The sequence below is a fragment of the Hylobates moloch genome, unplaced genomic scaffold (assembly GCF_009828535.3).
Source record: "Hylobates moloch isolate HMO894 unplaced genomic scaffold, HMol_V3 SCAFFOLD_14, whole genome shotgun sequence".
Classification (NCBI taxonomy): domain Eukaryota; kingdom Metazoa; phylum Chordata; class Mammalia; order Primates; family Hylobatidae; genus Hylobates; species Hylobates moloch.
The window spans coordinates 65,537,639-65,565,358 of NW_026652289.1; the positions used below are offsets into that span (position 1 = coordinate 65,537,639).

Here is a 27,720-nt window from a genome sequence, read left to right on the forward strand (position 1 = left end):
CCTTCTGGATGTGAGGCAGGCGGATCTCACCCACGCCTGCCAGCAGCTCCTGGGAGAACTGGGTTCCCGGGTCAGTCCTGGCCCAGAGGAGCGCCGGGGACCCGCAGAGTGCTGCTGAAGTCAAGGCTACAACTCACCTAGGATCTGGGGCGCCAGCCCTCCGGTGGGCAGGGCGTTCTCCTCCCCCACCCCCTCCCCGCACGATGACATCAAGTGTTTGGGGTTGAGTTGCTCCATAAAAGCTGCCCGGGGAAACCAGGAGAGCGAAGGGCGGACGTACTCGCCACGGCACCCGGGCTGCGCGCACTCGGTCCCGGTGTGCAGCTGGAGCGTGAGCGGCCACCGGGAGCCCCCGGGACAGCCTGCGCCCGCCCCGCAGGAGCCGGCGAAGATGCCCCGGCGCAGCCTGCACGCGGCGGCCGTGATCCTGCTGGTGATCTTAAAGGAACAGCCTTCCAGCCCGGCCCCAGTGAACGGTAAAGTTTCCGCCTGCTTCTTTCCTAACACTCCTGAGCGCTCAGCCGCCCCTGGACTGAAGGCTCTTCAATGATAAAGTAAAATCATTGCTGGGGGGAGCAGGGAAGGTGTAGTACCAAATAGTACATTCTCAAGAAAGGATGCTCCGTTTTCCTTTGCTGAGGTTGGGGCGGGAAGCACGTTGCTTTCTAGTGGCGCTTGGCGCAGATTTGGTGTTAAAATGTTTGCGTGTACTCCCGAGCACCGCCAGCTCTGAAGATGTGGCTTGGGAATTTGCTCACCAGGGAGGAGATGCAAAGCCAAGATTTAAAACAATGTTCCCCCGATCCACGTTTAGAAAGTAGAGAGGTGACTGTGGCATTCTGATTGGGGTAAGCACAGAGAAAGGTTCGCTGTGCCCCTGTGCAGAACCCGCAGACAGTGGTAAGTGCTTTTCTTTGGAGGAGAGGATCTTTACCATTAAGTCTTACCTACAAGTCAAAGGGATGATGCATCCCATTCTTAATCATTGTTTTTCTCCAGGAGGGCTCTACTATGCTGAATGTACATGTGTGTGCACGTACACACACACATGCATGCGCGCGCACACACACACAACCACACACACACACACAGCGTATTTCTGATTGTAATTAGAACAATAATTCCCAAAGGGCTGGAGGCTGAGGGACTGGATGGAGGCTGCATGGAGTGGCAGGAGGAGCTGGCAGGGGGGACCTGAACTGTGGGCTCACGCGGGGCCAGTGAGCTAACACGTGTACAGCCAAGGCTGGTTCATTAATCTTTTGGAATAAGAAAGTGATTTTGGACCGAAAGTGATTTTACTGGCTCAGACTAGATTCTTCCTGGCGAGGCAGTGGTGGTGGGAAATGTGTCCTGCTCAGCAGCATAAAAGCTCTGAGCCTCCTCTCTTGGAGGTCATGGTGCCCATGGGGAAGGGCAGGGGAGCCAGGCTGTGGATAACTGTTAATTAAATTCCAATCAACTAGCTGGCATGATATGCTTGATATTATCTCCCTCATCTGGTCAGGGAGAAACAGAAGGTAGGTGGGAGAAAGGAGCGATGTAAAAGTGAAAATCAAGTTTTAAAACCACGAACTTTACATGTATCCTCCTTTTACAAAAGTTGCACTGAGACCAAAGTTTCTCTGGAAATCTCTTTAGTCCTAAGTTGCTCCAAGACAAAAGAGAGAAACAGCCATTAGTTGGCCCTCTTTCCTATAGCTGGTTGCTCCTCTCACTCTGGGGCAGCTCCGCCTCCCTTCTCTCTCTTTTCCTGCCCTTCCCTGTTCTCCTCCCTCCCTCCCCTTCCTTTCTTCCCTACTTTCCCTGCTCTTCCTCTTCCCTCTCCCTTTCCCTCCTCCTTATCTCCTCTCCCAGTTCTCCAAGTTGGGATTTGGGAAGCTTGCAGTCAAAACTCCACTTTCGCCTCACTCTGAGGAAGGAGACTGCCTACCCCTGGGTAGAACACAGCTTTTATTCTGTAAATTCTCATGCAATTTCCTTGGGTTTTTAACTGCCTTAGAGGACAGGTCAAAGCAAAAATCACTGAGGTGTAGAATGTCAGTATGAACCCAAAGCTGGGGGTGGAGAGGAGTTAAGCTGAGTAATGGGGTCAAAGTGTGATCTGCTCTCTGCCTGGTGCATTTAAACTTCCAGCATTGGAGAATGTTCAAGAACAATGTCAGGGAACCAGGAGAGAGCATAATAAGGTGAAGTCAAGTGTCTTCTGGAGAAACCGTTGGAATTCTTAGCTGCCGTGGCTTTGGGGGGCATTTCAGTGAATTCTGCGGAGCTTGCCCTGCCCAAACCTGGGGTGGAGAGCCAGGCAGTCTTGGGCTACCCAGGAGATGGTTACTCAGGGAAAGTTCTAGCACCCAGCACAGGAAGCAGGCAGGACCCAGGACTTCTGATATGGATCTTGGTAAATAGCATTTTCTCTGGGAATTCCCTTCAGGAGAACCTCCCTGCCCAGTACCAGCTGGGTCTGCAGGTTCTAACAGGTTTCAGGCTGAGCCTCCCAGGTTTCCCAGATGGAACAGATAACCTTCCTTGGGAAGGAAACAGTTCCCCCCCAGGAAGGGCCTGCTCCCTCAAGATGCCACCGAGGCCTTGGCCTGGCCTTGCCTGTGGAATAGTTTAATCCTTTTAAGCCTTCTGTTCTTACAGCTAGAGGTGGGGAACCAGGGGGCGCAATTCCTGAATAAAGCACACTTTCGTGCACGTGCGCGCACACACACACACACGCACACATACACACACTTTTAGAGAGACTTCCTGAGGTCAGATCTGAGCTGGGGCCCTGATCCTCACCCGATGAACCCCCTTGACTCGCCATCCTCACTTACAACGCCGCTTCTCCCCAGCCCTCCAGCTCCTGAGCCCCTCCAGACGCTGCCATTTATACCCAAAGCGCCAAGTCTGGAGTCCCAAGCCAACTCACTCACAGAGAGGAGGGCAGGGAATGTTGCCCTGGAGGCTGCTGCCTTTCAACAAGTCCCCAGTCCTATGTCACCACCGAGGCCTCACAGTCCCAGATGTCCACTCTATGACTTTTAGCCCTGAGCTTTCCAGAGTGTGATGCTGTGGCCTCATCTGAGGATGAGAACTCCAACAATGGGGAAAACCTCGATTAGCAAGCCCTGGGGAGGGTAGCAGAAGATGTAGGGTATAAGGCTATGATTTGAATGTGAGCAGGTGCAATGCAAACTGCTGGCAAGGCAGCAGTGCTCAGGCAACAGATGTGTTTCTAGTGGCCTCCAGGATCACTGGAGTGACCTGTGCCTCCTCAGGGGAAAGTAAGGGTGAACTCCTCTGTTATTTGTGGAATTTTACATCCTGGGCCTCCAACTTTTCTGCCTGCTAAGAGATAATGATCTGGCTTATTATATCTCTAAGGTCTGGGATTATATCTTAATAATGAACCTCTCACACAAAAGACTGAAGGAAAATGTCCAGAAGAGGTTTAATGTCTTCTATAGCTTGGTTTGAAAGCAATGCTTTCTTTCCTTTTTTTTCATTGTTGTTTCAGCAAAGGGGTGAGCAGTAAACTTGGGGGTCACATACAATTTTGGTTTCCCCATGGTTCTGAATGTCTTCATCCAATTACTAATTCAAGGGAGTTGATCTCGGGACCCTCACCTCTCAATGCACCCATAGCTGGTTTCGGGGGAATCTGTGGACCTTCTGAAATGACTTGATATAAAAATTTATGTGTCTAAGCTTAGGGAAATTTTTTTTTTTTTGAGACAGAGTCTTGCTCTGTCACCCATGCTGGAGGGCAATGGCATGATCTCAGCTCACTGCAACCTCCACCTCCCGGGATCAAGCAATTCTCCTGCCTCAGCCTCCTGAGCAGCTGGGATTACAGGCACCCGCCACCACACCTGTCTAATTTTTGTATTTTTAGTAGAGACAGGGTTTCACCATGTTGGCCAGGCTGGTCTCGAACTCCTGACCTCAGGCGATCTGCCTGCCTCGGCCTTCCAAAGTGCTGGGATTACGGGCGTGAGCCACCGTACCCAGCCAGCTTAGGGAAATTTTTACTGGGAGAGGTCCATAATACTCATCAAATACTCCAGGGGGTCTGGACTCCTCCACTTAACTACTCCAAAGATTGAGGAGACTTGAAGATTCCCTAAGTTCATGGCACTAATGCTAAATTAATGGTAAATGCGGTGGGAGTCCTCCTAGTGGGAATATGATATTGGTCAGGACACTTCACCTTGGTGGACTTCCATTTCCTCACCTATAAAAGCAGGAGATGGGCTATGAGTGTAAGAAAGAGATCTAAACTCTTCTCTTCCAGAGTGGGATGTCAATAAATAATGCCTAAATGGAAAACAATATTAGCATGTTATATAGAGATATGGTGATAATAGCAAAAGAATCATTTTAAAACGATCCAAAGTGGTTGCTCTAGGGAGCAGTACATGGTTAGGGAATGTCAACAGCCTTGTAGAACCATCTGACTTTTCATGCCATGTGCATGTGTAATTTGATAGAAATTACCAATTACATTTGAAAATCAAAAACAAAATTAATTACAAACACTGAGGCAAAGAAATGGAACAGAATAACAAATAATATGAGATTAAATCAGCTTTAAAAAAAAAAAGCCAAGTTCACTTTTTAACTTTTAAAAAACATAATTTGCTTAAGTAGGAAATGCCAGGAGTGATAAGTGACCAGATTGCCTGTCAGTTAAGTTTTACTGCAAACTAATTCCCACGAGAGAAAGGGGATGTGAGGTGCTTCCCCACAAGGGTATGCTTTTCCATCTGTACCCTTGTGGGGCAAGAACCACGGAGACCCTGGGAAAAGTTGGGAGGCAGGGATTTAGGAGTTGCACAGTCCCCTCATTGGATGAGTCCCCTGAGACACACAGTGGGATGAGTTTCTACTCAGGGTCCCTTCCTCAGAGATGAAGAGGAAGGCCGGCAGGCAGGGTCACAAGGGCACAGCTCTGCACTTGTGAAAAAGACCTTTTTGACATAGGAACGAAGAACCTTTATGCATGAAGGGTGTGGAGTGCGAAGTAGTGGGTGACTTTTGTTCTATTTCTGGCAGAACTTTGCCTACACATTCCTACTACCTCTGGAATTCTAACTCAGATGTGGGTAGCAGCTTCCTCAAAGAGAAACTTTTTCCCAGCTGGGTGCTGTGGCTCACACCTGTAATCCCAGTCCTTTGGGAGGCTGGGTTGGGCAGATCGCTTGAGCCCAGGAGTTTGAGATCAGCCTGGGCAACATGGTGAAACTCCATCTCTGTGAAAAATACAAAAATTAGCCAGGCGTGGTGGTGCATGCCTGTAGTCCCAGCTACTAGGGAGGCTGAGGTGGGAGGATTGCTTTAGCCCAGGAGGTTGAGGCTGCAGTGAGCTGTGATCACACCACTGCACTCCAGTGACAGAGTGAGACCCTGTCTCACAAAAAGAAAGAAAGAGAAAGAGAGAAAGAAAAAGAAAAAGAAGGAAGGAAGAGAGAGAGAGAAAGAAAGGAAGAAAGAAAGAAAGGAAGGAAGGAAGGAAAGAAAGAAAGAAAGAAAGAAAGAGAAAGAGAGAAAGAAAGAAAGAAAGAAAGAAAGAAAGAAAGAAAGAAAGAAAGAAAGAAAGAAAGAAAGAAAGAAAGTGGGAGGGAGACAGAGAGAGACAGAGAGAGAGAGAGACAGAGAGAGAGAGAGAGCAAACGTAAAGTGGGAAAAAGCAAGACACAGAACACTATTTCCAGTATGCCAATGTTTGTGTGAGGAGAAAGACGGAGATCAATGCATATGTGTGTGTAGTCATGCCATCAAAGGGCTCCCAATCATCTGCTAACCTCCTTGTCTAATGGAAGCAGGGAAGGTAGGGTGGGAAGAAGAGCTTCTACTGTATATACTGTTTGATGGCTTTTGAGTTTTGAGCCACATGAAATTATTGCCTATTCAGATAATAAAGTTTAGCTTCCCTAAGATGTCTGGAAGGCACCTGCTCAAGAAGCCTCCTCCTGCTTCCATGAGCCCCTGCATGAACCCACTGCCTGTGCTGCTGACTGGAGCACAGTTGCCCTGAGAAGCTGTTGTTCTGATGCAGACTCAGAAAAAGTTTCAATTTGGCCGGGCACGGTGGCTCACGCCTGTAATCCCAGCACTTTGGGAGGCCAAGGCGGGCAGATCACCTGAGGTCGGGAGTTTGAGACCAGCCTGACCAACATGGAGAAGCCCCATCTCTACTAAAAACACAAAATTAACCGGGCATGATGGCGCATGCCTGTAATCCCAGCTACTCAGGAGGCTGAGACAGGAGAATCGCTTGAACCCAGGAGGCAGAGGTTGCAGTGAGCCGAGATCACACCATTGCACTCCAGCCTGGGCAACAAGAGCGACACTCCACCTTAAAAAAAAAAAAAAAAAGAAAAGAAAAGAAAAAGAAAAAGTTTCAATTTCTGGGCATCGACCTCCTTTTCAATTTCGCTCATATCAAAACAAAATCTGTAGTGTTTTCCATTACTTCTCTGGTTCCATTGTACTTACTTATTGTGTTTTGTTCTTTGTAGGTTCCAAGTGGACTTATTTTGGTAAGTAGAGATTTTAAATACTTTTTTGTTTAAAATAAAATAGAAATGGTTGTATTTAATGAGAAAACAGAAACTTCATGCTCTGTGGAGGTGATTTTGAGGGGTCAGAAGCACGGCTCTCGTATTGTAGAAAGAGAGTACAAAGGCATCTCCTAAGAACACTTCAACTTGGGTTGCATACCGCACTTTCTCCAAGCAGGCGAGCCTGCTCCAGGCACTGGACTGTGAGTCATAGCCTCCAGGCTTCAGATTCCTGCAAGGATTTCTACCAAACCTCCAAGATTTGGAGGTAACTTGCCCCACCTCCAGACTGCAAGGGTCCTGGGCAGGAGAGAGACTTTCTCCCTTGCAGGACACATATCCTACAATAAACAGAGAAGAAAGGGCTCCTTTCTGAAAGTTGGGCTCAGGTCCCAGAACTTAAGCTGTCAGTATGTCTAGAATTAACTTCTTTTTGCCGTGATTGTAAGCTAGCGATGGATGAAGAGGTGTTGGTCAGTCCTTAGTGAAGGAGGGACGCTTGTCTTAAATGAAGCGAGAGGAGCACCAGTGTGCTTGTTGCCTGGGCTTTCTGTGGGATGGTCTCCAAGAGCATGTTAGCCCCATCTGGCAGGCCTGCCAGAGAAGCAGCTGGAAATCAGCTTAGCTGGAGAGTTGCAGTGAATTAGAAATTGGTCATTGGATGGAATGGATGTGGCAGGCCAGAAACCCGAGTCCCCTGGCAAGTGCGGGAATGTTGATAATGTCTTGTTGGGGCACAGCCGCAGAAGATGCACAAGATCGATTGTTTTGGTAGCAGAAGGGTGGAACTGACTCACTGGCACAGGAGGCATTTTAAGCCAGCAGTGATGTGGCCAAAGTTAAAGCCACGGGATGCAATGGCTGTGGGTGGGGACAGGCGGGAAGTTGATTACTACAGTGGAAGCACCGTCCAGAGAAAGATCTGACACCAATTTGCATAGGTCAGCCTTTGGAGTTTCACCAGCCCAAGATGCATAGAAAAGTCACTGAACTGACCAACCAGCTACCCACAGGCCAAGGTCCCCTCAGCCCTAGCACTGCACGGCTCCGTTATTGCTAACATCCCTTATGTACTTATTATGTGCACAGCACATTGCTAAGTGGGTGGGTAATAGAAGGGTAGGCTGTGGTCCATAGCTGGGAATTACTTAAAGCTCACAATTCAAAGCAGAACATAATAGGTAATAATAACATCATAAACAAATGTTTCAGAGATCTGAGTGCTCAAAGGAGGACGAGTGTGCTAGGGCTAGATGGTCAGGGAAGGCCTCCTGGAGGAGGAGGGCTTTCATCTGGGCCTTGGAAGATAAGGAGGATTCGGTGAGTGGGGAGGGGGTGCTGTTGGCTAAGGTGATGATGAGCAGAAGCAAGAAAGAGCAAGGCGGTGTTCGAGGAAAGCACGTGGAGAAGGGTTTACAGCGGAGTCACGGGCTCTAAGGTCAGAGAGATAGGCTGGGTCAAACGGGGGCGGTGTGGAGGGGCAGGGCAGGCCTTTCCCACTTTGTCCTGCTCCTGGAGGGGCAGGGCAGGGAGTAAGTCTGTGTTTTAGGAAGAGTTACTTGGTGGTAGGGGGTGGAGGGGGAAGGATGGAGGGAGGCAGGGAGGTGTTCGGCCTGTGGAGAAACCCCGTTCCGTGTCTTCACGTCCAGTTTACAGCGGTGGCAGTGAGGGGGAAGGCCAGGCCAGGACAAGAGACCTGACAAAGTGAGAATCACAGAATCTGGGCCACAGGGCCCCTTGGGCAGGTTCTGTGTGTGGGAGTTGACAGGCATGGAAAGAAGGTGGCACTTGGGTTCCGGGTTTTATTCCGTATGATCGCCAGTAAGCCATTTCAGCCCCGGGACCTCACTTTCCCCATCTGTAACCTAGGGGAGGGGTTGTCTAGACCAGTGTTTCTCAAACTATGGCTTGGGATCACCCACATCAGGATCACCTGGAATGCTTCCCCAAAATGCAGATTTCTACGCCTTGGGCTAGACCTGGGAAAGGGAGGGAGCCTGAAAAACCTGTATTCTTAACGCACTCCCCGAGTGATTCTTAGGTGCACTCTATCAGAGAATCACTGACCAATGGTTCCCAAGACCTGTCTATCCAGAGAGAGGAAGCTTGCCCCACCACTTGTGCTGGCCTCTCAGGTATGATAGAAACAGAGATCACATCTCCATGGGGTCCTCTATCCCTCTCTCTGTTACAGCCCTCCTAGGCAGAATGAGATGGCGACAGGGAACAGAGACATTGTGTGAAGGTGTGGGAGGAAAATCTTTTTTTTTTTTTTTTTGGAGTCTCATTCTCACCCAGGCTGGAGTGCAGTGGCGTGATCTTGGCTGACTGCAACCTCTGCTTCCTGAGTCCAAGCGATTCTCCTGCCTCAGCCTCCCAAGTAGCTGGGATTACAGGGGCGTGCCATCACGTCCGGCTAATTTCTGTATTTTTATTAGAGATGGGGTTTCACCATGATGGCCAGGCTGGTCTCGAACTCCTGATCTCAAGTGACCTGCCCACCTCGGCCTCTCAAAGTGTTGGGATTACAGGCGTGAGCCACCGTGACTGGCTGGGAAGAAAATCTTAACTGCCTCTTCATCATGACTTGGTGTTGGCCAAGGGCGGGCTTCTCAGTGCAGCCACATTGACCCATCCAGAAGCATTTCTCCCTGACCACTAGCTCTGGCCAGCCCTCTGTCCCTCCTGCCTGGCACAATTAGAGCAGCTCTTTGCTAAGGAAGCAGAGGGCAAAGTCTAATGATGCAAGGGACATGCATGGGTTTTTATTAGTGACAGGGTCACGTGTGATGTGGAGTCAGCCCTCGGAGGGGACGTTTAGGAGAGGACAGATGGAAGACAACTAAGGAGGCAAACTCCTCCTGAGGTCTTGGCTAGCTCCTCCTTAGGTCCTGGCTGGCATCTGGCACCTATGTTCAGAGCTGCATGGGTAAACAGAGGTATAAGTGCTGGAGGGAAACGGTTTCCAAGCAGCAAGGGCCGCACTGAATGGGGCAAGTCCAACTAAACGCTCCATGCTGGGCATGGTGGCTCATGTGCAGAACTCAGCTTCTTTGCACGTACCCTGCTGAGTCATTCTCCAGGGGCCTCCCACTGTCTGGCACACATGGTAGGACTTCTAGAAGTACAAAAAAGGGAGTTCTACGCCTACATCCTCATAGCTGAGTCACCAGGCTGACTGCATGGATGGCTCCTCCCTGGAGAAAGGAGGACCATCTGACTGCCAAGATGGGGCCAGCGCCACCTCTTTGCGCTCCTCCTAGGGTGCTGAAACAGCAGCTGAATGTCTGCTGGGCTTAGCATGGCTGAGGTGGCATCACAAGAGAGAGGCTGGGGATGATGTGACATGGACCTTCCCCACTGGAAATCAGTCCCGTATCAATCCCGCTGAGCCCGGCAGCTTCACTTGCTCTGAACTGAGGGCAGCTGCAGGTCAGGTTGTCATGTGAGCGAAGGACAAACTCCAGCCTGCTAAGGTATCAGAATATGTGCCCTGTGGGGGATGAAGATGACCGGAAGAAGGCAGGAAGGGTTGTGGGCATGTTCAGGTCCTTGGTGTGGGTGCTGCAGTCAGTTTTTGAGCATTCATCCAGCTGTTTGCTTATGGTCTACACACTTTTCTGTATGTATTTCATATTCAATAAAAAAGTTACAAAGTTCCAGCTGGCTGGGAGATTGATCCTTACTCTGACGGCTTTTTTAGTCCTTCCCCAAGAAAAACCAAACCAAACCAAACCAAAACAAACAAACAAAAAAAAACAAAAACAGAACAAAAAAACCCCAGTGTGTTCAAAACAACAGAGCAACCAGAAAGCATGACTGTATTGGAGCTAGACCCGAGAGCACATCATGTTAGCTGAGAATGGGCGCGGTGTTTCATCCCTGATGATATCAGATATTGGCTTGCTGCTTCTTGGATGTGAGCTGGTTGAGAAATAGATGAAAACCCCTGTTTGCTCAAGATCTGGGAAGTCTTAAAGGCGATGGGATGGCAGAAGAACATGGATAACAAGCCTTCCTCCTGGAGGGTGCGCCAACCCCTGTCACAGCCCCACAGGGCACCCGCAAGGCCAGCCCCTCCATCCTGTTCAGGAAACCTTGGAAAGAGGGTGGCCTGGCGCGGGGGTGCCGGGTGGCTGGCTGTGGCCGTGGCCACACCTGCTTACAGGTCAGCCTGCCCAGTTCTCTGTTGTGGCAGGCCGGCCCTCGCGGCCCTCAGCTCTGGCAGGACTCGGTGTGACCCGGGCAGTGCTGTGCATTCCTTTTGCCACACTCCTTGGTTCCTCTCCCAGACAATAGATTGTCCGTCTTAAAGAATTTCCTTTGGAAATCAGGAGGAGAGCCTCCACTGGGGCAAACCTCATTCTCATGTCCCTGAAGTCCTGCAGGCCCGTGCCTCCACCCGCTTCTGTCCTGTATCTGCGGAAATATTTAGTTTCTGTAATGAACTTTCTTGGGGCTCCAGACACCCTTTCAGCCTCTTCCCACACAGAACTAGAAATGGAACACATGAAAGGAGGCCAGGAAGCAAACCCTTGACTTTCTATTCTTCAGCAGTGATAAAGGCACTGTGTGACCTCACACCTGAATTGCAATATAAAAAGCAGGCTGCAGTGAGAGCTCAGGGGAGAACTCAAAACAGCAGGGAGCACCTGCAATTAATAGACCAAGGGCTCTTGTCTCTATCAAAGGGAGAGAGGCTTGGCCATCTCAAAACACTCCAGCCACTTCTCGCCATTCCCAGCTGCCATCCTGAGGATGAATAAGAGGCACAAAGTACCCTCAGGAGAGCCAGAAAAGGCCAGACATGTTTTTCTTTCTTTTTTTTTTTTTTTTTGAGATGGAGTCTCGCTCTGTTGCCCAGGCTGGAGTGCAGTGGCGCAATCTTGGCTCACTGCAACCTCCGCCTCCCAGGTTCAAGCGATTCTCCTGCCTCAGCCTCCCAAGTAGCTGGGATTACAGGCACCCACCACCACGCCCGGCTAATCTTTGTATTTTTAATAGAGATGGGGTTTCACCATGTTGACCAGGCTGGTCTCGAGCTCCTGACTTCAGGTGATCCACCTGCCTTGGCCTCCCAAAGTGCTGGGATTACAGGCATGAGCCACTGTGCCCAGCCCAGATAATGTTTTTCTTTTCTTTTTTTCTTTTTTTTTTTTTGAGACAGGGCTTTGTCGCCCAGGCTGGAGTGCAGTGGCACGATCACTGCTCACTGCAGCCTCCATCTCCTGGGCTCAAGGGAGTCTCCTGTCTCAGCCTCCCAAGTAGCTAGGACGTGTGCCACCATGCCAGGTTAATTTTTAAATTTTTTAGTAGACACAGGCTATGTTACCAGGCTGGTCTTGAACTCCTGACCTCAAATGAGCCTCCTGCCTCAGCCTCCCAAAGTGTTGGGATTACAGGGGTGAGCCACCGTGCCTGGCAGACATGTTTTTCATACCAGCACACTGAATCCCTATCCCCAAGTCCCACGGATTTCTGCTGAGGGTAGAAATCCGACCCCCTATCTTGGATTAAATCTGTGTTGTAGTTCCAGTTACTTCTAATTGAAGTTGTGACATCTAGGGTCTGTCTGGATGTGGTGTGGCCCGCCCACTCATAGTTACTTCTCATCTTTCCTGAATTGCCGAATTGGGGTTTGTGCGTATCCTGGAGGCTTTTGGCCTATGGCTGCCAAAACGCCTACATTTTTGTGTTCACAGCTGGCCTCACCAGCTGAGTAAAAACATAGGGAAGCTAGCATTAGTTCCTAAAGACAGGCATAGTGGAACAGAGGATGAGGCAGAAAACCAGGAGGAAGAAGCGGAAACTTTACAGACTCCAGAACCAGGTGACCTCCATGGAAATATCTGCTAGGCCACGTTCTGTCCGGTGCGCCTTAGGAAAGTAACGACCTCTCTGAGGCTTGGTTCCTTAGCTACAAGATGAGAATCATGGCGTCTACATCAGTGGTTCTCACAGTGTGGTCCCTGGGCCAGCAGCATCAGCATCACCTAAGCCAAATGCAAATTCTCAGCCCATCCCAGGCCTACCTCCTAACCAGAAACTCTGGGGGGCGGGGACCAGGAATTTGTTTGAACAAGTCCTCCAGGTGATTCTGTTGCTCACTCAAGTTTGAGAATCCCAGCTGTGCTTCAGAAGGTTGTAGTAAGGATCAAATAAGATAACACATGGAGAGAGGCTCACACAGGGCCTAGCACATACTCACAAAGCCAACTGTCATTTCTTTCTCTTTGCCTCGCAGAGCTATGGTGCAGATTAAATGAACTAATACGGAGGGAAAGGCCTTGTAAACTCTACAGCACCAAACACGTGAGAGCTCTATTTTTGTTAGGAAGGGTTCTGCTTCTTCACACTTTTCTGAATTGTGAGTTTTTACAGCCAGGAAATACTCCTTTTATATTTTCAATAAACAAAGGGTATTTCCTTTTTGAGTAAGAGAGGAATTTAAAAAACACAAGGACTGCAAGCTCTTGTCCCAAGGGCCTCACAGGCCAGAATGTCCTTTCTAGCTTGGTCCTTCAGACCAAGGTGAAGTCAGGTCTCATCTCCCTGGTGCCTTCCTGGCATCCAGGAACCAGATATCTGGTTCCATAACCATGGCCGCCTCAGCCAAGCCCCTGAAGTCTCCCAGAGAGCAGGTAAATCCTCTGCTTCCCTGTCTAGCCCATGGGGGCTGATCCTGGTTTGGAGTTCAGGAGTGGAGGCCTAAGCCTAGGAGGAAACTTGGGGCTGAGCTATCTGGGATCTGAGCTACACCAGCCTAGCCCCATGCAGCGCCCTTTTCCCACTGGAGCAGCAGCAAGCCTTGGAACCGCAGGTGCAGCGGGCTGGCAGGTGAGGAGGAAGGAGGAGCTGTGGGGCTGTCCTGCCAGGGCCCTTCAGGCCTTTGGCTGTGCCCCGACTTGACCCTCCTGCTACCTGCTGGTCTCGAGCCCCGGACATTCAGGTGAGGGCAGGGCACGGCTTCTGCAAGAGCTGGCCAGAGCTTTTGGCAAAGCATCCCCTTAAGAGGAGGAGCCAGTGTGCTGCCCTGTGAACTTGCTCAAAATAAATCTTTCAAGCAAATCATTCAAAGCATGAGTGGGAAGGTGGCTGCGGGCAGGAAGGAGAAAGTCCTACTTTTCCTTGAGGAAGAGAATAGATCAGAGAATGTTTCCATGGGATCCTGCAGTCTCAGAGGGAGCAGGGGCCTCCTTCCTGGTCTGTTACTCTCTTCCTCTGCAGGGGCAACTGCTGGGCAAAGGGTGCAGGCACCACGGTGGAGCCCAGGCACCACGGCCAGACTCTTCCAGGGGCCACACCACCAGGCCAAGAAAGAGAGATGGCACCTGCTACAGTCAAAGGTCCTATTTTATTGGTCCTAAGATGTCCACTTTCCCCACATTTTAGCATCTCTGAAATTGGGATATATCTTGTTATCAGTTGCATCAAGAAGCAATGAAATATGATAGCTATTCCACAAATACAGAGAAGCACCATGTTAGATGCTAAGAACACACAGAAAGGGGCTGAAATGATTAATTTCAACAATACTGAAAACAGTGGAGGCAAAACGGTATAAAAATAACGGCCATTATGCACCTGGTCTGACACAGCACATAAGTATGATGGGGAATCATGTCAGATCTTGAACTATAGCTTTTTCCAACTTTCAGTTAATTCACAGTTCGCATATACTTTTTGGTGATGTTGGGTCGTTCTCACAAGTATGTAAAAACAAAGTAATTTAGGCACTAGATTTTCTAGTTTATGTAAGTATTCATTTAAGGAGAAGACTTTCCAATTACCTGACAAACATTCAATTTATGCCAACCAGGAAGAAACAAATACTAGCTGCCACCTCCTTGAGTCTATAAACGTTGACTCAGAGCTGGTGTAACTCCAAATACATAAATCACTTAGCTCATTTTAACTTTTAAATAATTTTGCAATTATTAACTTGTGACTAGGTCAGCTACGTGGCTTCTGGGTGAAATGGATGCAACCCATCCAGTTCTCAGAAAGATATCTGCAGATTCAGGGCAAGTGGCACATGCTGCCCCCTCCTTCTAGGACACAGGGCTCTGCAAAGTCTCCTCAGTAATGATGACAGTGAGATTTCCTTACATAAGGTCATGGTGGCATTGGCAAGTGGGGCCTGGTGCCTTCCCAGGGTGGCCCCTCGTTGGCACACCACTTTTCTGGAAACTCCATCAGAAATGGAGAAAGGAGAAAAGATGGAACTGTCAATGTCGTGGAAGGAAGTTTTGAAGCAAGTATGAGGCAGTGTTTACTGTTTACTCTTTTGGCTTTGGTCACCAGGAAGCCCAGATGTCTCCAACTTGAGCAAATGTCTATTCTTCTATGACCTGAAAATCTAAAGAAGCCACGCTGGCTGGGCGCGGTGGCTCACAGCTGTAATCCCAGCACTTTGGGAGGCCGAGGCAGGTGGATCACTTGAGGTCAGGAGTTTGAGACCAGCCTGGCCAAAATGGTGAAACCCCATCTCTATTAAAAATACAAAAATTAGCTGGGCATGGTGATGGGCGCCTGTAATTCCAGCTACTCGGAAGGCTGAGGCAGTAGAATCGCTTGAACCCCAGAGGTTGAGGTTGCAGTGAGCCAAGATTGCGCCATTGCACTCCAGCCTGGGTAACAGAGCGAGACTCCATCTCAAAAAAAAATGCCAAGCAAGGGGGCACACGCCTGTAATCCCAGCACTTCGGGAGGCTGAGGCGGGTGGATCACCTGAGGTCAGGAGTTCGAGACCAGCCTGGCCAACATGGTGAAACCCCGTCTCTACTAAAAATACAAAAATTAGCCAGGCATTGTGGCATGTGCCAGTAATCTCAGCTACTTGGGAAGCTGAGGCAGGAGAATCGCTGGAACCTAGAAGGCAGAGGCTGCAGTGAGCCAAGATCGTACCACTGCACTCCAGTCTGGGCGACAAGGCAAGAGTCCATCTCAAAAAATAAAATAAAATAAATAAATAAGCCACCTTAGTGTTACCCTTCTAGCTTGGGGATCTTATTTCCTGATCCTGAGCCAAAACCTTGTAACAGATTTCTGGATTTTCATGTAGAAAGAGCCGTAGTCTAGTGGTACCCTACATTTTCACCACTCTTTTATTCTGCCTTCCCCCACCACATGGATACCATGATTTAAACAGTTTTTAAACAAATTTATATAGTAATGAAATAGTTTTAAATTTCCCACTTGTTATTAATCAAAGTCAGATGTAAAAACCAACCAAAATTTTCAACTTGCCTGAGATAAATGGTTCACATCCATTCCACAAATATTTATTGAGTGAAGACTAAGTGCCAAATATTGGACTAAAGAAATGGATAAGTATTGGTGCTCAGGAAATGGTTGACAAGGCTTGGTCCCTACCATTATGAGACTAAGAATCTGGAGGACAGAGCAAGTAAGCAGGGCCATACAGTACAGAGGAGACAGATCTCACTCATTATTTTGGAGGAAAGGATTAAAGAAGGCTTCCTGGGGGAGGTGGTGTCCAAGATGAGACCTGAAGGACACACATAAGAGCAAGCCAGGCAAAGGGCAGGGGATGGAGGGCCTTTGGGACAAAGGGACAGCCTGTGCAAAGAAGGAAGCTGCTATGTTCTGGAGATTACTAAGGACCTCAGTGAGGAGGGAAGGGCCTTGGGGCCAGAGCGTGAGGAGCTGAGCCAGCCAAAGAGCCGGGACCTCGTTCTAGAGGCAGCAGGGAACTGCAGGACCTGCTTTTTTTTTTTTTTTTTTTTGAGATAGTCTCACTCTGTCACCCAGGCTGGAGTGCAAGGGTGCAATCTCAGTTCACTGCAACCACTGCCTCCCAGTTTCAAGCAATTCTTGTGCCTCAGCCTTCCAAGTAGCTGGGACTACAGGCACGCGCCATCACGCCCAGCTAATTTTTTATATTTTTAGTAGAGATGGGGGCGTCACCATGTTGGCCAGGCCGGTCTCAAACTCCTGACCTCAAGTGATCTCCCCGCCTTGACCTCCCAAAGTGCTGAGATTATAGGCATGAGCCACTGCACCTGGCCCACTGCTGGACCTTCTAAGTAGAACGCTGACAAACTGGAATTAGCATTTTAGGAGAATCATCCCAGCTGCAGGGTGGAAAATGGATTGAGTGTGAAACCCCAGAGGAAGGGAGACCAGAGGGATGTAGGGGAAAGGGAGAGGATCTGGACCAAGGGAGGAGCAATGGGGGTCCTGACCTTTTGATATAATTGGGCCAGAAATGTAGATACCCAACATTGCAATTGCCTGGAGCAGCCTGATTGTGGCTGAATGCCCCGGCTCTGCTGGGCTTCACAAAGTATTCAAATAGGCGCCCAGACAGCCATTATTGCCTAGGTGGGCCCCAGGCAGGGGTGGGGAAGCTCATGTCACCAAACCCTGCCCCTGTTTACAACTGAGGCCAGGAAAGCTCAGAACTGTCAGGTGGCTCCAGCAGACTGAGGAGCAGATTCGGAACTTGGGCCTCTTGACTCCCGCCTGGTGCTCTTTCCCAGTCCATTGGTGGATACTCATTTTATGCCAGGCACTGTGTGTCCTGCACTACACCTCATGCCGTTGAGGAAATGCAGGGATTTTTTTTGAAGAGTAAATAGTGTAGATTTGCCAGGAACAAATTATGCCACGTTCACTTGCTTTTCTTCCCCCTCATCAGGATCAAAGGCTTAGCAGTTAAAGAAAACACAATAGACTTAATACCTGTTGACATAAATAAATATTTTACACTGTTCGCTGTGACATGCTCATGGGAAATGTGGATCAAAGATCAGTGTGGCCGGTTGAGGTGGCTTATGCCTGTAATCTCAGAACTTTGGGAGGCTGAGGTGGGAGGATCACTTGAGTCTAGGAGGTTGAGGCTGCAGTGAACTGTGATTGTGCCACTGCATTCAGCCCCAGCAACGGAGAGAGACCCTGTCGCAACACAAACAAACAAACACATACACACCAGTGCGGTTGCTAGGAAGACAAAACAGAATCCAGTCATTGTTGCTGTCAGCAGCACGGCGCTGAAAGAGGTGCAGGAGTTCCTCCAGGAACAATCTTGAAACAGTGCCCTCAGGAACACATCTTAGGAAGAGGTCGGGCAGCGGAGGGAGTGCGGTGATTAGCACTGGACAGGACCACATTGGAAGAGGGAACACAGAGGAGAGGCCATGCACAGTGAAGAGGCATATGCCAGAAACGTGCCTGGACGACAGGCCAGGACTGCAGGGCTTGAGCAGCAAGCCGTGATTCAGTGAGCAGATATCATGTGAGAACGGCACACTGCGAGGCAAAAGCCCAGGCTGCAAAGACTGATTGAAGAGGAGCGCCCACACACTCCAGTCTGTGTTCATCTGCATATCTGTGTTCTTAGATGTGTCTGTACTCACACACACTCCCAGTTGCATCTCCTGTACAGTTTAACGGACCCAGCCTCTCAGCTGGTTTCTGAGTTACTCATATGTGCATTTATAGCTCCCTGCTTGGAACCGTGCTTAGGTAAAATCTTAAAGAGACTCCTTGTGGCAGTTTCCTAAGAGTCTCCCACTGTTTTTTTTTTTTTTCTAGAGATGGGGTTTCACTGTTTCACTGTGTTGCCCAGGTGGGTCTCAAACTCCTGGGCTCAAGTGATCTACCTGCCTTGGACTCCCAAAGTGCTCTAAGATTGTGAGCCACCGCACCTAGCCAAGTCTCCTCACACCTCCCACCTTTTTTTTTTTTTTTTTTTTTTTTGAGACAGAGTTTTGCTCTTGTCGCCCAGGCTGGCACGATCTCGGCTCACTGCAACCTCCGCCTCCAGGGTTCAAGAGATTCTCCTGCCTCAGCCTCCTGAGTAGCTGGGATTACAGGCATGTGCCACCATGCCCGGCTAATTTTGTATTTTTAGTAGAGACAGGGTTTCTCCACGTTGGTCAAGCTGGTCTCAAACTCCCTACCTCAGGTGATCCGCCCACCTCGGCCTCCGAAAGTGCTGGGATTACAGGTGTGAGCCACCACATCTGGCCAAGTCTCCCGCTCTTGATAAGCCTTTTAGTGGAATGCTTGCCTTGAACATCAGCAAGGATGAAGCAGGGAGCGACCCATCACTTGGTCAGACTGCATCTGCACAGATGCCTGGTCAGAAAACTTGTTATGCCCTGGTAAAAAGTTAAGAATTATAGGCATCAACTGTTTCCTGCCACATAAATGTCCCATGATGGCATGGGTACTTCTTGGGTTAATAATCAGGTGTTGGCTTTCCTGCAAAGGCTGATTATCACTTGTCAAATTATCACTGCTGAATTGTTTCAGTCAATGGTGGCTTTTGAGCTTGAGCCTGCTGCATGCACAGCAGTGTTCTAGGATTTCCAAGAGGAACAGAGGGTGACCAAGGAGTCATTTGTACCCTCAGGAAGAGTTATCTAAAAGGTGAGTGTGTCTGCACAGCCTAGGGGTCAGTGTCCCCACAGCGGCTGCATAGGCAGATAGATGCACATAGCCTGGCCCAGGCGAGGCGCTCAGGAAACGCTTGTTGATGAATGAGGAAAGAATGGGTTATTTCTCTATTTATTTTTGGCTCTGGGACTCAGGGAAGGTACCAGAGAGAGGGTGACATTGATCTGGGATGGTCAGATTTCAGAGGTGAAACCGGCCTGAAAGGAAATGCCACATCACCGTGCGCATCTCATTAGAAGTAAAAGGAGACATGTAGGAAACCTTAGATTTGTTTTTGGTGAAGTGAAAGAGAGAAGTTGCTCTAAAAGGTTGGAAACCAGCCCCTAAGAAAAAAAGAAAGAATTGAGACCAATCAGCTCAGGAGGGCCTGGGACCCAGCGTGCTTGAGAGTCCACCTTGTCTAGACCGGGCTCTTACACAGTGATTCCTCACAGCGCCTGATGAGATAGGTACTGCCACTTCCATTTTGTAAGTGAAGCCCAGAGAAGGGAAGAAATGTGCCCTAGGTCACGTAGCTAGTCGGCGGCAGAGCTGTGATTGGCAGGTTGGTCGAATGCCTCCAAAGCCCTCGACCTTCCCACTATACTTCACGCATCTCTAGAGAAGAGACAGAAGTAGCCAGGACGAAGGTCTTCAGGTTTAAGAAGAACTATGAAAAAGCAAAATATTTTTGTTTTTGTGGTTTTTTACTATAAAGGAAAACTTTAAATAATAGCAAGAGTGCTATAGGTCAGATATAAGAAAGAACACCCTTATTGTGAAAGCTGTCACGTGAAACATTGAGCCAGCATCAGGTCAACATTCAGGGGCCAGTCAACCTTCACTTTAGTTCAGGCTCCATCCTGGGGAACTGCAGGAAGTTTCTGTCTTTTATCAGATTCCCTCTTTGGGTAATTTCCGGACTCCCCAGGGATTGCTCACAAAGTCACAAATGGCTAGTTCTCCACTCCCTCCAGCTCTGGATCATTGCCCAGGGCTTATCTGCTGGTCACCTCTCACCACCTCATAGCCATTGCTACTGCCTGGGCTCTGGACCCTCCAAAGAGCATTGAGAGGCTGCTGTCATGCAGGATGTGAACTGTCATGGTTCAGAGCTCAGGCTTGCTACTCACTGGCAGTGTGACTTTGGCTATATTAGTCAATCCTTCTGTGCCTGGGTTCCTTTGTCTATTAAATGGAACACAGTCTCTATATCATAGCATTGTTATTCAGATTGCAGTAATTAACACATGTTAAGCTTACAGAATGGCAGTTGACAAACTGTGGCCAATGGGTCAAATCCAGCCCAACACCTGTTTTATAAATAAATTTCTTTGGAACACAGCTACATTCATTTGTTTGCATATTCTCTGTGCATAATAGCAGAGCTGGTGTGAACAGAAACCACAGGGCCCGCAAAGCTTCAAAAACTTACTCTCTGGGCTTCTGCAGAAAAAGTTAGCCAACCCCTGATATAGAATGATGCCTGGCACATAGAAAGTGCTCATTAAATGGTAACTTAAACAAAGAAAAGGGAAAGAAACCTCACTAGTTCTTGAGTTTAACAAAATTTGAATGAGGTCCTATGATGAATGCTTAGACAATGACAACCTAAAAGGAACATCTAACACAGCTGTTTGTGTGATCAGTGCTCCCTGAAGGCAGTGATCACGTCCTGCCTCCTCAATGGCAGGAGGTGCTGCCATCATGCTGTGTCCCATGGACTGGAGTCCCTCTTGACTGTGTTCTCCCACCACTCTTTCCTGCCCCAGAGAACGACTGACAGGGAGAGCAGCCAACTCCTTCAAGATCAAGCTCCACTGTGGGGCATGCTCTGGTCCCTCTTTCCTCACGGCCCTGAGGGGACAATCGCAATAGTCCAGTCTCGACCTTCCAGTCTCTTCCCTGTGGATATTTTGGGCAGGATAACTCTCTGTTGTGCAGGACTGTCCTGCACATTGCAGGATCCTTAGCAGACTCCGTGGCCTCTGCCCACTAGATGCTAGTAGCACCCCCCAAGTTGTGACAGCTGAAAATGTCTTCAGACATTGCCAATGTTCCCTGAAGGGCAAAATCGTCCCAGTTGAAAATCACTGGCTTAGTCTAAAATAACATCACAGGTGGGGCAACAGCAATCCGATCTAGGATGGCTTAACTTCATCTTTTGAAAAACAGTGTTCTTTGCAAAGGCACAAACTGCTGAAGATGCATCCAGTTTGTATTATTGTATCATTAAACAGAGCATCTCACCTCGAAGCAGCAGCATCTGGACTGCTCCGTTGGGGGCTACACTTCCGCTGGGCAGCTCCCTGCCTCACATCTGTGTAGCTAAGAGGGTCTATCAAAAAGCTACCTTCCACAGCCCAGAGAGGGCCTCCCCCAGAGTGTGGAAGATGCTTATGAATCCCCCCACCCCTAGCCCCATGCCAGCTTTCCAGCTTCACTGTATTTACATCCGATGCCACCTCGAGTGTCAGGAAGAAACTGTTGACGGCTTTAAAATAATAGTTTATTCACCGATTCGCTTATTCTCTCTTCCAGTCTTTAATGAATCCCTTTGTAGGCTGGTCGCAGGGAACCAGAGACAGAGCCCTTACCTTCAATGGGCTGGTAGGCTGGTATTTATCTTAAGATAAGATATTTATCTTAAGGAGACATATAAGCAGGTAATTACAATGAAGCACATTAAGTGTTATCATGACGTGTGCTGGTGTTGTGGAACACAGAGGGGACAAATAACCTCAATTCGGGGGCATGCGTGGCTGCCAGCAAAGGCTTGCCTGAGGAGCTAATTCTGGAAACACACAGGAGTTAGCAGGGTAAGGAGAATATGTGAGTATTTATGTGCATGGGTGGTGTGTGTTTTAGGGATGAGGATGGCATCCCATTGCAGGCAACAGAGGCCCTAAAAAGCAGGCGAGAGCACGTGGCACAATTAGAGAATCAGCAGCCTAGTGTTTGAGGGGTGGTGTTGGGAGACAGTTCTCCATGGATCTTTCATGTTTCAGCACATCTGTGAACAGAGACACTATCAGGTTTTGTTCCAGACTTGCTTTGAAAGGATGTTTATGTAACAAACAGTCTTAGATGATAGTGACAATATCTCCCTGCAGGGCAAAGAGCAGATTTATTTACTGTCAGTATAATAAAGATCATGTCTCCTTTCAGAGGTAAATGTTGGACAGGTTTGCTAGCCGCCCCCTTTAAAAGAATGAGGTTTCCCAAGCCTTGAGTTCCTCAGCCAATGATGCTGAGCAGTTTGCATGTGCCAGTGTCACTTGGTCCACATATCATTCTGTGGAATTGGGGCTGGAGAAACAGGTGCAAATGTTACTCTGGCTACTGCTGTGAGTATTAAACTGTCCTTTGTCTCTGATCCAGGCATCTCATGTCTTCTGCCAATATCCATGAAACTGGCAGACTAACTTGTTAACTTGCAAGCAGGATAAAAGCTCTGACCCTCCACACTTTTGGACAGGTGATGAGTGGAGAAAGCAAAGCCTGGAGAAGTGAGTGGGATTGTGAGGGTCTTGTGTGCTACATGACAGAGCTTGATATTTATCTTAAGGAGGCACTGAAGAACTTTCAGCAGAAAACTGTCTGGATCTGGTGTGCACTGTTGTGGAGAGTGGAAAGCTGTAGGGTGAACCTGGAGAAACACAGCCAATGAGGGTTACAGCTGTGGGGCAAGCCGTCTGAACAAGGGCTGTGCCAGTTGGGAGAGTGGCAGTCAAGTTTAAAACAAACTTCATACTATCCTTGATAGCATTTTTTTTCTGATCAAGGATTCAATCCAGATAGCATTTATCTGTGGTATCTCTTTAGACCTTTTATGCCCTTGACATTTCTGAAGCATGTAGAACAGACCTTGTAGCATATAGCATATAGATCTTAGAGAATGTCCTTCGATTTTGATTTGTCTGAGGGTTTCTCATGACGGGAGTGAGGTTGTATGTATATATATATGTGTGTGTGTGTGTGTGTGTGTATGTGTGTGTACATATATATGGTTAGGGTTAGGGTACATATACATATACACAGTAGAGCGTGTGAGAGAAAGCAAGTGTGCAAAATATTAACAACTTGTGATTCTAGGTGATGGCTGGAAGTGAGGGTTGAAGGAGAGGAGAGGAAAGTGAGTCAGTTGGGATCGCCAGGCATTTGGTGTGGTGAGTGGTATTACCAGCTGACATAGAGAGTTGGGGGGAGCTTTGGAGGGAGGAAGGGGGAGGAAAAGATGGTGAGTTTGGTTATTTTTTAAAATGATTTGCTTGCCTGAGTCCCCTTCCAGCCACGTCTGGTTTGAGGATCCCATGGATTATCCAAAGGGGGTACCCAGTAGGCAGGTGGTCTGGAGCTCAGAGGAAACCTGGGCAGGGTCAGAGCTGGTGTTGAAGCCATGGAAGAGGACAGCTTCACCCCAGGGGAGTGTGTCTGTAAGAAGGAGAAGGGGCCAACAACACAACCACTGCGACAGCTGGCATTGAGGGGCAAGTGGCCACAGAGATCTGAGAAAGGGCAGGGAAATGGGAGGACAACTCAACAAAGCAGCATCCCTAGAAACAGAGGGTTCAGAAATTGGGAGTGGGGGGTTAGTGCCACCAGGGTCAAGGGCTGCATGAAGTGCGAGGGCCGAAGATTCTATGTGGACTCAGTGGGACGTGGGCGTGGAAGAGCAGGGAGGTCTGAATGGGAAGTGAAGACACAGATGCGGGCATGCACACAGTTCTTTGAAGATGCTCGGCCGAGGAGACGAGAGTAATCAGGTCGGGGCAAAAAGGGGTACTCGCCTGAGGAAGTAGACATTGGATATCCACAGCTGAGAGTTAGTTCAAGGTCACATTCAATTTAGATACCCCGATTTCCCCCGGCCTCCTGTCTAAATGCCAAATCAAGTCATGGCTTCTCACCTACCACTTCACACTCTTCACAAAGATGAGGGCTGGGAAGGCAGATGGGGAGAGGGAGCATTTTTTTGTCAGCCAGGGGAGACAGCTGTACCAGTGATGGAAAGCACCTGTGACATTTTCTCTCTCTGCCAGGAAAGGAGCCTGTCACAAAAGCAGCCTCTGCCCACAGTATTTGCTCTCCCACTGGTTTCCCATGAATGCCGGGGAACATTGCTACATCACCCTGTGTGGAATATGGCTTTATGATCATGATCATTTGAAGTTTTCTCTTTTCACTCAAGAGCTTGTCACAAATAATAGCCTCGTTGACCCCAGGCCCTCATTTTCTGGAAACCAGGCTGTATTTTCTGCATCTTCCTTTCCTTCCAGCTGCCTTGCAGCACTCTGCACAGCTTATTTTCTAAAACCCAAACAGGAGAAACACCAACATTTTATTTCGGTCAATAACTATTTTACACAAGAGAATTCGTAGCAATTTAACCAGAGTCAAATATTTAAACTACAATAAAATGCAATCCTATGAATGAATAACCAAATTATGGTATATCCATAGAATGGGATATTATGCAATCATAAAAAGGCATGGAGGTCCTTTTTATTCCATAGAAAGGAATGCTACAGCATGGATGAACCTTGGAAACATTATGCTAGATGAAAGAAGCCACCTGCAATTGACCACATATTGTATGATTCTGTTTATATGAACTATCTGGAAGAGGCAAATCCATGGAGGCAGAGAGCAGATTAGTGGTTGTCCGGTGCTGAGAGCAGGGAGAGTGGGAAGTGACTGCTTCACAGGTATGAGGTTTCCTTTGGGATGATGAACTGTTCTGGATCTAAGTAGGGGTAATGGTTGTACAACATTATGAATATACTGAATTTTACTAATGGTAGTTTTATGCTCTGCGTATTTTACCACAATACAAAATTAATTAAAAAAAAAAAGAAAGCAACTTCATCCTGAGACCAGGGAGAAAAAGGCCCTGGCTCTGCTCACAAGAACCACAAAGCCTTCGATGTGATGAGGGTTTCACAGCAGCTCTTCTCTGCTTTGGCTGCACATGAGAATCATGTGGGCAGTTTTTTAAAGCACCTCCCACAGCTCTTCTCTGCTTTGGCTGCACATGAGAATCATGTGGGCAGTTTTTTAAAGCACCTCCCACCTCAACACCAAGGTGTTAATTGATCAGGATCAATTAATCCTGATCTCAGGGACTGGGGCTGGGAGCAAAATCAGGAGCTCTTGGAGATTCCACTGTGTAGCCGTGGTTGAGAAATATGGCTCTGGGCTAGGGGTTCTCCAAATGTGGTTCCTGGACCCAGCAGCAGCAGCAGCACCTGGGAATGTGTTAGAAATGCAGATGCTGGGGCTCTGTCCGTGAAGTACTGAATCAGAAACTCTGAGGGTGTGGCCCAGCAGTCTGTGTGGGAACGAGCCCTCTAGGAGATTCTGATGTGCACTCAAGTTTTGGCAACCACTATTCAAGTCTAGGCCAAGTAAACTACAGAGTTTTTCTCAAGCAGTGAGTATTCACTGAGCATCTGCCATACGTTTGGTTCCATAAACGGTGTCATGAAAATAAAAAGACCTATCCCAGCGCCTCTCAAGCATCTGGTGGGTTAGATTCTTGGAAAAGAAATGGTGCATTAAAATGAGATGAGCCTTTTTATGGCTAAACAATATTCCGTTGTGTGTCTGTGCCATATTTTGTTTATCCATTCATCTGATGGATTGACTTATTTCCACCTTTTGGTTAATATAAGTAATTTGACTTATTTCCACCTTTTGGCTAATATAAATAATGCTGCTATGAACACGGGTGTACAGGTATCTCTCTGAATCCCTGCTTTTAATACTTTGGGATCTATATCTAGAATTAGAATTACTGGATCAGGCCAGGCGTGTTCGCTCACACCTGTAATCCCAGCACTTTGGGAGGCCAAGGTGGGTGGATCACTTGAAGTCAGGAGATCGAGACTGGTGAAACCCCATCTCTACTAAAAATACAAAAATTAGCCAGGTTTGGTGGTGTGCATCTGTAATCCCAGCTACTTGGGAGGCTGAGGCACGAGAATCGCTTGAATCCAGGAGGCAGAGTTTGCAGTGAGCTGAGATCACACCACTGCATTCCAGGTTGGGCGACAGAGCGAGAGACTCTGTCTCAAAAAAAAAAAAAAAAGAATTGCTGGATTATATGGTAATTCTATTTTAACGTTTTAAGGCACCACCAAACTATTTGATGTTCCCACCAACAATAAATGTTTGAGATAATGAAAAAGCTCTGTTATGTATATTTTACTACAATTTTTTATTTTTTATTTGAGATGCTCAGTCACCCAGGCTGGAGTGCAGTGGCGCAATCTCAGCTTACAGCAACCTCCATCTCCTGGATTTAAGCGATTCTCCTGCTTCAGCCTCCCGAGTAGCTGGGACTACAGGCGCATGCCACCATGCCCAGCTATTTTTTGTATTTTTAGTAGAGACGGGGTTTCACCATGTTGGCCAGGCTCGTCTCCAACTCCTGGCCTCAGGTGATCTGCCCTCCTCGGACTCCCAAAGTGCTGGGATTACAGGCGTGAGCCACCGTGCCCGGCCAACAATTTTTAAAAAGAGATTAAGCCATGAAAACATGGTTAGAAACATGACCATGTTTCTGATGGTCAACGCTGAATAAAAATTACTTCAAACACCATATTTAATCATGTAAATGTTATGCATATAACAGTGCATGAAAAAGATGGTATCTTCAGTCCTTCCTATTCAGAGATGGTTACCAGTCCTTGCCTGAGCCTGGAGCCCCCTATTTGAATATTATGTTTAAGAAAGATAGAACGGGATGTCTTGCGAGGGCTGTGGCTACAGGGCTGTGGACTTAGCACTTTACATCTAGCACAATTCCTCACATGAATGGGCCAAGGAAGATGAAGGAGGATAACGTGGTGAGCACTGATGGGGGGCTCAGGCCTGGCTAGTTTTCATTATAGGGGTTAGGCTGTTAGCATGTCAGCAGTTTGTTTAACTTAGTGGTTTGTTGTTGTTTGTTGCTTAGTCTGAGAGCCATTTGTTGAACACTTCAGTGTGCCAGGCTCTGCAGCAGAAGCCAGGTGTACACACATGCAGAAAGCGAGCTGACAGTCTAGTGCAGCGCTTCTCAGCCTCAGCCCCGCAGGAGCATCGCCTGGCAACCTTGTCCAACGGCAGATGCTGGGCGCCACCCCCAGAGTGTCCGGTTCAGTAGGCCTGGGGTGGGGCCCGAGACTCTGCATTTTGAACGAGTTCCTAGGCGGTGATAATGCTTGTCTGGAGCCATGCTTTGAGAACCACTGGACTATTGGGGTGGAAAGGCAGACAATATTGCTTTGATCAGTGTGGCTGCTGCAAGGAAGAGAAATGCAAAGGCTGTATAGGAGCACAGAAGATGGGGAAACCCTTTGCCCTGCCCCAGCGGGTGGGGAGGGTGTTTCAGGGAGATGTGAAGCAGCTTGGTGTGTCTGCAGGATGCAAGCAGCTCAGCGCTGCTGGAACGAAAAGGAGGGCTGGGAGCAGACACAGAGAAGTCCAGACAGAGGTGGGCAGAGCCTCTCCACAGTGAACATACTCTAAGGTCACAGGTCATGAGAATCTAAGAGGGAGTTAGAAATGGAGAAGCAAAAGCAAACAGATCGTCACCCTTTACCTTTGGCAGCCTGGAAACCCCACCCTCCTCCCTGTAATAAACCTGGTCTCCAGAAGGAACTTGATGCAGGCCTTGACACCAGTGTGTAAATGACTGCGGAGCCTTTTTGTCCCTGCCTCATCCCCCACCCAGCAATATTAGACGGGGATTATTGGCGGGGTGGAGGAGAAGGAC

The 27,720-nt window shown here is 48.4% G+C and overlaps 1 protein-coding gene across 3 annotated transcripts in view; it reads left to right on the forward strand.

Annotated features, from left to right (window-relative positions):
- The first annotated feature begins 391 nt into the window (after positions 1 to 391).
- CA12 (carbonic anhydrase 12) overlaps positions 392 to 27,720 on the forward strand; it is a 58,654-nt gene continuing 31,325 nt past the window's right edge. For all 3 annotated transcript variants that reach the window (XM_032175048.2, XM_032175050.2, XM_032175051.2), the window contains exons 1-2: positions 392 to 476; positions 6,513 to 6,533. In XM_032175048.2, the coding sequence (XP_032030939.1) occupies positions 392 to 476; positions 6,513 to 6,533 (106 nt within the window). The remainder of the gene's footprint in view (positions 477 to 6,512; positions 6,534 to 27,720) is intronic.